Here is a 12,111-nt window from a genome sequence, read left to right on the forward strand (position 1 = left end):
CCCAAGACTTATTCTTTGTAAGCCTAGTACTTATTCTATCGGTCTCTTTTGCCGGACTGCTAAGTTATGGGGACGTAAACACACCAGCATCAATTGTCAAGCGATGTTGAGGGGACAAACACAGACACACAAACATATACGCTCACATACATATATATATATATATATATATATATATATATATATATATATATACAACGGGCTTCTTTCAGTTTCCATCTACCAAATCCACTCACAAGGCTTTGGTCGGCCTGAGGCTATAGAAGAAGACACTTGCCCAAGGTGCCACGCAGTGGGACTGAACCCGGAACCATGTGGTTGGTAAGCAAGCTACTTACCACACAGCCACTCCTGATATGATGTATATATAAGATATGATATATTCTTGCTTTTCTGAAACAAAAACATTAATGGAGAAAATTAAATTTTAACTTTTTTTATTTTTAAATTTCAGATGAGTTTTACAGTCTGGATCGTGCTATCGACAGTCCTTTTAGGTTGTGTATCTCAGATGTGTTTAAAGGCTTGGGCAGTGGATTTTGTGTGTCTGGTAAAGTATGTACAGGTGGAGTCCAGAATGGTGATGTAGTATTACTCATGCCAAATGCTGAAAAAGCTACAGTCAAAGGTAAGCATTTCTCTATCTGAACTCTCACTGCTAGTTTTGAAGGAATGATGTTCTTGATGAAGACATTGGATGTGTCTCAACAACTTAGTTTTGAGTTGTTGGAAACAGCATGTCAAGAAGTTAGTGGGTAAGGAAGTTTGTGAATTCATTCGTTCCAAAGAAAATGTTCATAAGTAAAAACATAGCATCTAGTAGTCATCAAAGAATATAATATATAGTATTTTATATAGTGTGTGTGTGTGTGTACACACAAATAATCACATAAATGCAAGACAAGTAGAAAAAATAGCTTTTGAATTTGCTATTTATTAAAGCCCCTCCAAAAAATCTTCACAAACTGTTACTCAATGTTTTACATTAGCATTCATTGGACAATTGTGATTATGCTATATATATATATTTTGCTTCAGCAACTCAGTGCTGAATATGTCTGAAATGTAAGAGAAAATGTGTTTCAAAATATTGATGTCCAGGTCACAAAAGCAAAGTTTGAAAGGAATAGTAATACTTTCCTTTGATTTCTAGATAGATGCAAATAGGAAATAACATTTACTGACCAAAGACAAAGCAATATATAAATTTTGTTATATGGTGTTATTACAATCTTTCCAAATTCTGCATTTGACTTGGAATTTTTGGTCCTCGAAAGTTATCTTAGTGTATAAGTCAACCTACTTCTTTTGGCTGTAAATTTTGATCTGAAAAATTTGACTTGTATGCTGGAAAATATGGTATATCTTTTGTAAATGAGAGGTTTTCTAAATTCTATTTTCTAGGTATCACGCTGAATGATGAACCAAAGCAATGTGCCTTTGCAGGGGATCACATCATACTTACTCTAGTTGGTATTGATATGAATAATGTTTCAGTTGGTGAGTGTCATTTGATTGTTCTCTTTGTATTCAGTCATTCCTATCAAGCCTTTTATGGTATCGTAGTGGTAGAATTTGCTGAAACAGAGCTACTGTGGAAGAATTTCTACCATAGCTTGGACTTCTATGCTTATTTTAATTTAGTTCAGTCTAACAAACAAAACATTCAGTAATTATGTAGTGCATATATAAGCTAAGAGTAATAATTAGTATCTGCCCATTATTTCTATTTTGGAGTTTGGGGATGTCTTGTGAGACCATGGAACTGCACCTTGAAAGTTCCTCCACAAGATGCAGTTGCTCATGCATGCAAGTCCTCTTTTTCTGCAGTACTAATGTCCAAAGCAAAGGCAAAGGCCAGTACAACTTGGTGCCAATTTATTATCATATGTTGTTGTCAGAATGCAAAGAGCCAGAACAGATGCCACAAGATATCTTGTCTGATGCTGTAACCCTTCCTCCAAAGCATCTCCATGGATCACTACTTTATTTCTTCTTAAATTCCTAACTGGCAACTAGAGGGGGAGACTGTCCTCAACCAATATACTGCTGTAGGTGCCAGTGGATGATAACTATATATATATATTGTGTGTGTATGTATTATGTATGTATGTATGTGCATATGTATGTAGATGTATGTATATATGTATGGTATGTACATATATGTATATATATATATATATATATATATATGTGTGTGTGTAGATATATGTATATATATATGTAATGAATAAACACTCCAATCAGTCAAAACAACTTTATATCATTCTCAAATTATCAAAAATCGAATATGAATTATAATAATGGGGCACCCAATGGTAAAACCCAATAGTATAAAATATAAATATATGCACGAATAAAAGGTGATAAAACCTAAAATATGGTCTTTTTTTGAAGTCTGTGTTGTGTTGTGTTGACAAACATGCACTTAAAATTCCTGTTTTTAATCAAAACTTGTTAGTTACTAAGGTGACAACACTACCTATTTATCTGTATTTCAGACACACACACACAAACACACTCTCTTTTTCTCTCTCTCTCTCTTTTTCTCTCTCTCTCTCTTTTTCTCTCTCTCTCTCTCTCTCTCTCTCTCTGTAATTCTTACTCAACAGCTTTTCTCCTCCCCTTCCCTCTCTCTACACATGTTATGAACAGACAGACAGAGATCAGCTTCTCTTTTATAATGAGATTCATAATTACTAATTAGAACAGCTCAAGAGACCCCATTAGGCTTTTCTGATGCTGAGAACATAACAACTTCTCTGGTGCTTTGATAAAATGCAACCAGTACCTTCTGTAAAGTGTATGGTGATAGGAAGAGTATCCAACCATAGAAACCAACCCCAAAATGAAATATAACATTTATGAAGCAGTGGTTCCCAATATATACTGACTCAACCATGATGAACCATCCATCTCATATCAAAATAACATCTTTAGCCAAACAGTATAAAGACATGCAGAAATAGATGCTTAGCAAGTTCACACTTATAGACCCACACATGAGCATGCACACACACACACACACACACACATGGCAGGCTTCTGTATAGTTTTTGCCTATCAAAAAAATATCACTCATAAGGTCAGTGTTAGGGCAAAGTAGAAGATATTTGCTCAAAGTGTGACTCAGTTAAACAGACTCCAAAAACCACATGGTTGCAAAACAAACCCAGTCATCCTGCTTCTAGAGTTTATGTATGATTATATTTACATTATTGTTATATTTGGAGATAGTTATATTTTTGTCAAATATGACCATTTTGAGAATGGACTAAACAGAGTAGGAGGAGACACATGACATGGAGAGTTGCTGAAGAGGTCACAGGATGTGTGGTGAAAGATTTCAGATGAAGGACACTAAAATATGAACAATAATAAAGCTGAAGTGAAGAACAAGTATGTATGTGTGGTTATTTGGCAAAAAAAAAAAAATTACTATCACCCAAATATAACAATATCTGTTGCAACACACAATTTCACATATATTTACATTATTAATTTTTATCTCAAAGTATATATTTTAAAATAACATATTGTATTTGTTTCTCAGGTAACTTTCTCTGTGATGCCAGTAATCCTATGAAGTCAGCGACCAAAATCCGGGCCAAAGTTGTTGTGTTTAATATTGAAGTGCCAATTACTAGGGGTTATCCTGTAAGTACTCTTATAATCATCATCATCATCATCATCATCATTATTATTAAGGCAGTGAACTGGCAGAATCTTTGTGGGATTTGAACTCGGAATATAAAGAGCTAGAACACATAGTGTCAGGCACCAGAATCATTAGGACACTGGACTAAATGCTTAGTAGCATTTTGTCCGTCTTTACATTCTGAGTTCAAATTCTGCCACGATCAACTTTGCCTTATATTCTTTCAGGGTTGGTGAAATAAGTGCCAGTTGAGCACTGAGATTAGTGTAAACAACTAGCCCCTTCCCCAAAAATTGCAGGCCTTGTGCCTATAGTAGAAAGGATTGTTGTTATCAAGACAGCGAGCTAGCACAATCATTACTATACCAGAGAAAACGCTTAACACTATCAAGGTTGACTTTGCCTTTCATCCTTTTGGGATCAGTAAATAAGTACCAGTGAAGTACTACAGTCGATGTAATCGACTATCCCCAAATTTCAAGGCTTGTGCCTATATTAGAAAGGCATGTTGTTGTTGTTGCTTGAATATTATTTACAATTCTATATCTGTGATAGGATACCAATAATACTTCCTTTATGGCATAGGTTGACACTGCTAACTGTGATTCTCTGGCCTTCATTATTAATTTCTATAGTTCAACAAAAGTGATTTTCCACAATGCCACAAATCTACAGACTTTTTTGGAGAAGGGTTTAATCAACTGAACCAACTTCAGTATATGGTTTATATTTCATTTTATTGACCTCCCCAAGACACTGAATATAACCAAATAGTCTGAGCTGGTGCTGAGAATCCAAGTTGACTATATGTCACATGGTCAAGGCAGATGAGGAGGTATCTTAGAAAGATGGGGACCGACTGGGACTCTGCTTGACAGATTGCATGGGAGGACCTGGGAATATACCGAGAAATGGTGAATGCAGGAAAACATTGTAATGGTGCATGCCCCCCACATCTGACCTGACCTGACACTCAATATCATCAGCAGCAGCATTTAATTGCCATTATGCACATTGACATGGATTGGATGGTTTTGCCAGGACCCATTGAACTGCCGCACCACTTCAGGCCTCAGTGTCAGCTTTGGCATGGTTTATATTGCTGGAGGCCCTTCATTCAGTCTGTTGCACTTTGATTTTTACCAGCTCGCCACCAATTAATAAGTCAATGAAATTAAGGTGACCCTGTAGTCATGAATGTTGGCTAATGATCAAAAGAATAAAATCACAAATACAAGCAGCTGAAATGGAGTTTCTCTTAAGGATCTCCAGAATAATATTACTTGACAGGGTGTATAACTTGGTGATCAGAGGGTCTCTCCAAATCAAACCACTACTTCTCTACATCTTACATGCCATCAAATATAGTATTCTTCAAGTTCCACATCTTTCTTAATTTCTCCCAGCATTGAAATCCCAAGATGAAATGGTTAAGTGATAAAATAGAAGAAGGAGAGAAGCACGGTGGTTCTATATCTTAAAGTTCCTTAGACATATTATTTAACCTGCTATTTTTAATTCGGTTTTTTTGCCTGTCCTCATCTACGTCCATGAATGTTGTACCAAATGAGTACAATTATGAACACAAGTGGCCAAAATGCAATTCCTCCAAAGGATCTCTGGAAAAACTGTGAAGAGAACAGCTACTTCTAATGTTCCATTAATCTATTTAGTGTTATCTTTCCCTGTAGAACCTTATTTTTATTCCTAAGCAGGAAAAACATTACCCATGGCCTGTAGGAGTGTGTCACACATTGGTAGAAGAATATTTTTTCTGTTCTTTTACTGGTTTCCATCTTTAGGCAGTGGCCATGCTTTGAAGGTTTTTAGTTGATTATTTCGCCCCCAATTCTTAGTCTGGTGCTTATTTTATAGATCTCTCACACAGTTTCCATCTACCAAATTTCAATCACAAGGTTTTGGTCAACTTAAGGCTATGGTAGAAGATACTTGCCCAAGATGCCACACAGTTGGATTGAACCCTGGACCAAGTAGTTATGAAGCAAACTTCTTAATCACAGCCATGCCTGCACTCATAAATGGGTGAGACTGTTGCATTTAATGTGAATCTTGAAGTATTTGAGGTTAGCAATTTATTAAGAACGTATGGAAATGATATATATTATCATCATAGCTAACATCCTCATCATTTAATATCTGCTTTACCATCCTCGCATGAGACTTATAGGTCTTCTCTAGCACCATGTCTTGACACTTTTTACAGTCCTTTGTCATCCCCATTTGTGAGGTTCAACCTCTTAAGATCAGTTTTCACCACTTTTTTCCCATGTTTTCCTCAGTTTTCTTCTTCCACAGCGCTTTTCCATTCAGATTATTTGGCATTCCTTCACTCAAATGCAATCCTCCATATATTCATCATGTTCTAACAAGCTTGGTCTTTTCTTTTGCACACTACTTCTGATTTTCCCCATACTCAATTTTTCTCTCAACCCATCCGTGTTCCATCATTCATTCACACTAACATTACATATCCAATAGAGCTTGCTTGCCTTATTTCTTTCCATCCTTTACACATCATTTACATTCAATACTTATGCTTTTGCTAGCCTGCAACATCACATTTTTTACACAAACATCGTACAATCCACCTTTCATTTAGAGAGAGAATTCTTTGTTACCAACTGAAATAATACCTTTCCTGAACTTTCCCACTCCATCTGTATTCTGGCTACTATACTTACAGAACACCCACCTTCATTGCTGATTAGGCCATCTAAGTAAGGGAAGCTATCAACTATTTGTAGGGAGCGTTCTAGACATTTGAAGATATACATTTCATGGGTGTTTTTACTGCTAACTATTCCTGTGCATCTGCTGCTTACAAAACCTCTGTCAGTCTGCCTGTGATCCCACTGTACATCTCATGCACTGATGGTTAACATTGAATACACCATGAAATTCCTACACACTCTTTTTATGCTTATCAAACCTGACCACTTCTCAAAGGCAATAAAGTCTTGTCTCCTTTGCTGACCAAAACTTTTCCATTTGAGGCTTTGCTTCTACGTTTGGATTTTCCTCTCAAAATATTCAGCAGATTCAGGTATGAGAACTAGGTCCTCAACATACAGAGTACCCCTTGACAGCTGGCTTCAAGGTTCTCTGTTAAGACCTTGAGAAGAACTATATTAAACAGGAGGGGCTAAGAACTAAACCCTCTACACTAAATTTCTCACAGGACTTGTTAACCTTACTGATTGTGTTTCTGTATATGGCTTGCACAACTCTCACAAACCATTCGTTTATGCCTTGTTTTCTTAGTAAGTACCAAACTACAGATAGAGCATAATACTCTGTCAACAAATGCTAGGTATAATAGCTTGTGCTTTGCTAAGAATTACTCATGAAATTGTTTCACTAATGAGTATCAGTGGGACTTTGTCATGGCGCAAACTCAAATTACACTCTATCTAAACTAATTTTCTTCAGAATTATTCTACTCTTTATGTGACATTCATAATTTGGTCAATCCAATTGATGTCTCTATAATTGATTCTTTTTAAAGCATTCTTTTTCTCTCGTAACAGTCCATGATGATATCGCTATGTTAGTCATTGAGTATGACACTTCTCTATACTATCTTAATAACTAGCTGAACATTTTCAGCATCCCAGTGAATACCTCTGACATCAACTTCAATAGCTGGTCCTTCTTTTGGGTTAAGGGCTCTCTCTCTCTCTCTCTCTCTCTCTCTCTCATGCAATCTTTTCATTTAGCAACCTCTCCTTATAAGATTTTCATTCCTCTTCTTTTTTAGCATCAATGAGGGCAAGTGTGCTTCTATAATTCCAAAATTCTTTCCCCAACATCATGTTCTTTTGCATTGAAGCACTACTTCAGCAATAGTGGCTATCAAAATCTCATATATAACTTCACCATACTGATTTTACTGTTTCAGAGTATATTCCATTACCAGTCTACAACAGAACCTGTTCTTTGGAAACGATTAATTTGTCAAATTCATAAAAGTACAGGAGAAATCATCAAGAACCGGCCTAAGTAAGTTGGATAATTTTTTTCAATCGATTTCTTTAATTGCTTTTATTTAATTGTTCAGAGTTTTTTACTTTTAAGTGTCAAAAAATTTCTTTAGTAACATGTTTACTTTCAACTCTAAATTGGATCGGTGGCTCTGTCACTTTACAACATCCGAAATAGCTAACTTTAATGGGTAGCAATGATAAATAAGAAATATAGAAGCTGAATTTTCTTAAATTCTTATTTTTTATATTTAACTTTTTAGCATTTAAATTGGCCATATCCAGCTCAAATAGTCTACCTGTTTTACATTCAAACCAGTCACAACCAGCCTCTCATACCTAGTCTATAATGCCATTCTAACCTTTTAGCATTTAAATCAGCCATATCTGGCCCAAATATTCTACTTGTTTTATGTTTAAACTGACCAGATCTGGCCTCTTACACCTACCCTACAATATCATTCTAAAAATATACAATCGCATCATCAAAATCTCAGAGCTACAAGATAATGCATAATTAATATAAAACGATGTGAATAAATATGCATTCATTTAACAGAGTAATCTGACTGCTTAAAGGGCTAAAAATAAACAATCACATCACTGAAATCTTGAAGCTACAAGATAATGCACGATTAATTGAAAACAGTGCAACTAAGCATTACATTTGACAGAATTATCTGAATGCTAAAGGGTTAATTTGTCAATTTCTGAAAGGAGTTCATTATTTGATAATATAGTGTGAAGGTACATTTCATCAAATATGCTTAAAAACTCCATACTTGAAAATCAGTACCTTTCTTGTTACAACACAGGTATCTCCATATGGTCATCGACCCACAAGAAATATCAACTAAATCCTTCCCAAATCACACCCTGTCATCTCAAAAAAAAAGAAACAGGCACATCATAATGCAATTCCAGATCCAATATGTCTGAACAAAAGATGGGATGGTCGTGGCTGAAATGCTTTTGATAAGATATGTTTTTGATACTAGATCAGAACTGATTTGGCACTAAATTACAACATTTTATTGTTTGGTTAAACAAAGAAAAAGTTGTGTTCTCAGCTCAACTATATATGTAATTACATTCTCCTTTTATTCTTTCTTTTATAAAAATTGATATTTTCCATTGCCTATTCATACAGGTGTCTTGGTAAAAACAGCAGTGCTGTAGTAGAACTAGAATTTGAACGTCCATTATGTATTGAATTGTATAAAGAATTCAAAGAACTTGGGCGTTTCATGATACGCTATAGTGGACATACTATTGCAGCTGGTCTGGTTGAAGAGGTAAACTAACTTTCTTAAGTTATTTCCTGTATAAACCCCCAAGATTTCATATTACTGATCTGTTGCAGGTACAATTATTTTCTATGATTCACATTGCCTAATTAAAAACTCATTTAATTTAAATATAATGATTTTGTAGAAACTACAAATTTATGTTACTTTTCAAAGCAATTGACTAGTGACTGTGACAACATAAGTTCTCGTTATATAGCCATATTGTAAAAGACACTGCACCTGTTTTCAATTAATGCCATATAGTAACATTTATGATGTACATTATAAAGAATATGTCCAACAGATCCAGGTTTTCAGCTGTATATTTGTAACAGATATATGTTACTGATAGCAGATTATTTAAACTTTGCAGGACAGTGTGATAGCCACCAACTAAATCAACAGAAGGGGAAAAAAGTTATTTCTTATAGATTTTATTTTTCTGAGTTTGTTGTTAGAAACAGTACACCAAAGCTGTAACATTTTGCTGTTTCGAAGTGATAGAAGAGGTTAGTAATGACACAGCTTGCACACTTTTGGTAGTATTTGAGTCAGTTGTGGAGGCTAAGAAGATATAGGCATGCTAGAAAGAGGAAGATGTGACGTGACTAAAATTAAAAACAAGCTGTCCTAAAATTTTCAGAGAACGTGCTTGTTCAGAAGAGGTACTGAATGAAAGAGAGGATGCACCTTTGGCAAAGATGCCAAGTGAAAGAAGAGGAGTTCTATATTTATACATGTTAGAAATCTGGATGTAGATCAGAGAACAAAAGAAAGTGAATGGGTTTATCTCTGTCGAACTGAATTTAATCTCAGATGTTAAGTTAAACAATAGGACTTATCCTAAGTATGACAGTTGACTTTCATAAATTTCTAAGTACTAAAGCCAAGAACAAGAGAAAGGAGCTAACAGAAAAATCCAGGCTAAGGTTTCAATTCCTGACTAAGAATCCAGAAAACGACCTGCTTCATGTTCATTTAACCTCTTACTCATAACAATGCAAAAAAGTAGAACAGTTTTATTTTGTGCACACTTTCTTGAGCAACACCATGCCCAAGGAAATTTCTTTCTCACATGAAACTGATCCAGGAACCAGCTGCAGTATTTGAGTATTTTCCTTGACCAAAATATAAAGTAAAAGTTTCATTGTGAAGAAAATATCAGAGCCGAAGGTTACTAGTTGGATTGGTGCCCTATTCATATCCTATTTATAGGTGCTGTATATTGTTACTTGAATGAAGTGACTTCTTTCTTTCTGAATAAATTTCATTGTAAGTTAAATCAAAATACTTCCACACTGTTTATTTGATATTCACTGTATTCCTATAGCCAACCTGCAGCCAATTATATTTTGTTTTCTTTTTTGGGTGAGAGGGAAAGACTCTGGTTCTTAGACAACGCAATATTTCTGAAAACCTGCTTAACTTAGCACTCTGAAGACTCAAAAATAAGAGATAAATCAGTTACGTGAAAAGTTCTTGGACTACTAGTTTTCAAAAATTGTGAGTTATTATCTGCTGCAGGAGTTTAATTGTTTATTTAATTCTACAATACTCAATTCATGTAGCTGTTGAAGAGAACTACCATATCTTAGGAATTGTTAAGTACATTGAGGCTGCACCCAAAGGGGAGATTTAACATCTCATCCATTACAAGCTCCATATGCTTTTGTAGAGACCATTATCCATCTTTCTATTAAAACAGTTATGTCAAGTAAATTAGAACCTATTCCCATTAATTTTTAATTCCATTACCGTACTAACTACCTTATATTATTGTGTTTTTTAAATATGTATTTTTTTGTTTATGCTGGGTTTTTTTTTCTTTTTAACAGATTCTCAATGTGAAAACATAGAACAACCTTGATACATGCATATTTGAGATTATTACAGGATTCCAAACAGGATATCTTTCTGGCTACTGGACATGACCTGGGCAATACAACAGATTGTACTTTTCTTACAGTCTGTATACTTAACAAAGCATGTGTTGGATTTATTTCTAACATACTGATTACTTCTTTAATATAACTTTTTGTTAAATTCTAAATCAGAAAACTGGTATTCTGAAGCTTAACTTTGGTTTTGGTGCTCAGCTCTGAAAGCAGTCTCATCTCCCATTGTTGCCTCTTTATTTTTTTTTTTTTAAGCTGTCTCCTGCGGTGATTTACATTTTCATAATTTTATCACAGATAGGGCTATGAAAAACAATAATTTAGAAATGAAATTGAATTTGCTTTCTTTTTTATGTTCCAGAAGTTGCTATTTTTTAACTGAATGATGCACAAGCTTTTTCCGAAGGTGGTTCACAAAATTCAATGAAATAATGGACCACCAGATATAAATTTCCTTTTAATTGCATCATGCTATACAGCTGGACGTAAAACTCGCTGTGGACCACCAAGACTTTGGGTTGGACCACTTGTGGTTCCTTTGGACCATATTGTACATCGCTGTTCTAACTCATTAAAAAAAGACTGTGATATATAGAAACATTATTTTATATAGATTTGGAATAAATTATATATGATTTATATGAATTTATGATATGTATTAAAAATATTATTTTGAATTTGAATAAGGCTAAGAATAAATTAAATATACATTGTACATTTTTTTCTTTTAACTTTTTTTCTGAAATAGCTAAATAAAATTTAAGCTCGTAATCTTTAGTTATATTAAGTAATCTACTAAAGCTAACTAAAACATTTCAAAATTAACTTTGTGCATTGGGATCAAGATAAGCATCATCACTATGGCTTCAATAAATCTAAAGTTGCAAGGTATTTATTGTCTTTGTTTGTTTTTGTGTTACATCACATCAATTTCCATTGTTTGCTCTGAGCATTTTTTTTTCTTTCTTTTGAGCATTATTTTTTACAGCTAATAATTCTTTCTATTGTTCAACTCTCAACTCTGAAATATAAGAGGAAACTGATGTTAGTAAATGACTTTCCCTCTCTTCAGACATAAAAGGGAATTATGCTTACACACACAATCAAAGAGAGGAGGGGATAAGATAAACATTAAATCAGTGATGCAAAAACATTTCATGCCTGTGAATGCAGATGATGTGCAAAGGTTGGAGAGAAATGAAACAAACAAATTGAATGAAGTTTAAAATGATAATGAAGATAAAATTAGTACATATTTAACCGGTGTA

The 12,111-nt window shown here is 34.4% G+C and overlaps 1 protein-coding gene across 1 annotated transcript in view; it reads left to right on the forward strand.

Moving 5' to 3' along the window:
• The window catches only part of LOC106882204 (HBS1-like protein), a 91,627-nt gene extending 79,893 nt beyond the window's left edge, over positions 1-11,734 (forward strand). Inside the window, exons 12-17 of the mRNA XM_014932797.2 lie at positions 455-628; positions 1,405-1,500; positions 3,554-3,657; positions 7,578-7,678; positions 8,810-8,954; positions 10,784-11,734. Of these exons, the coding sequence (XP_014788283.1) occupies positions 455-628; positions 1,405-1,500; positions 3,554-3,657; positions 7,578-7,678; positions 8,810-8,954; positions 10,784-10,804 (641 nt within the window). The 3' untranslated portion in view covers positions 10,805-11,734. The remainder of the gene's footprint in view (positions 1-454; positions 629-1,404; positions 1,501-3,553; positions 3,658-7,577; positions 7,679-8,809; positions 8,955-10,783) is intronic.
• The last annotated feature ends 377 nt before the right edge of the window (positions 11,735-12,111 follow it).

The sequence above is a fragment of the Octopus bimaculoides genome, chromosome 18 (assembly GCF_001194135.2).
Source record: "Octopus bimaculoides isolate UCB-OBI-ISO-001 chromosome 18, ASM119413v2, whole genome shotgun sequence".
Taxonomy (NCBI): domain Eukaryota; kingdom Metazoa; phylum Mollusca; class Cephalopoda; order Octopoda; family Octopodidae; genus Octopus; species Octopus bimaculoides.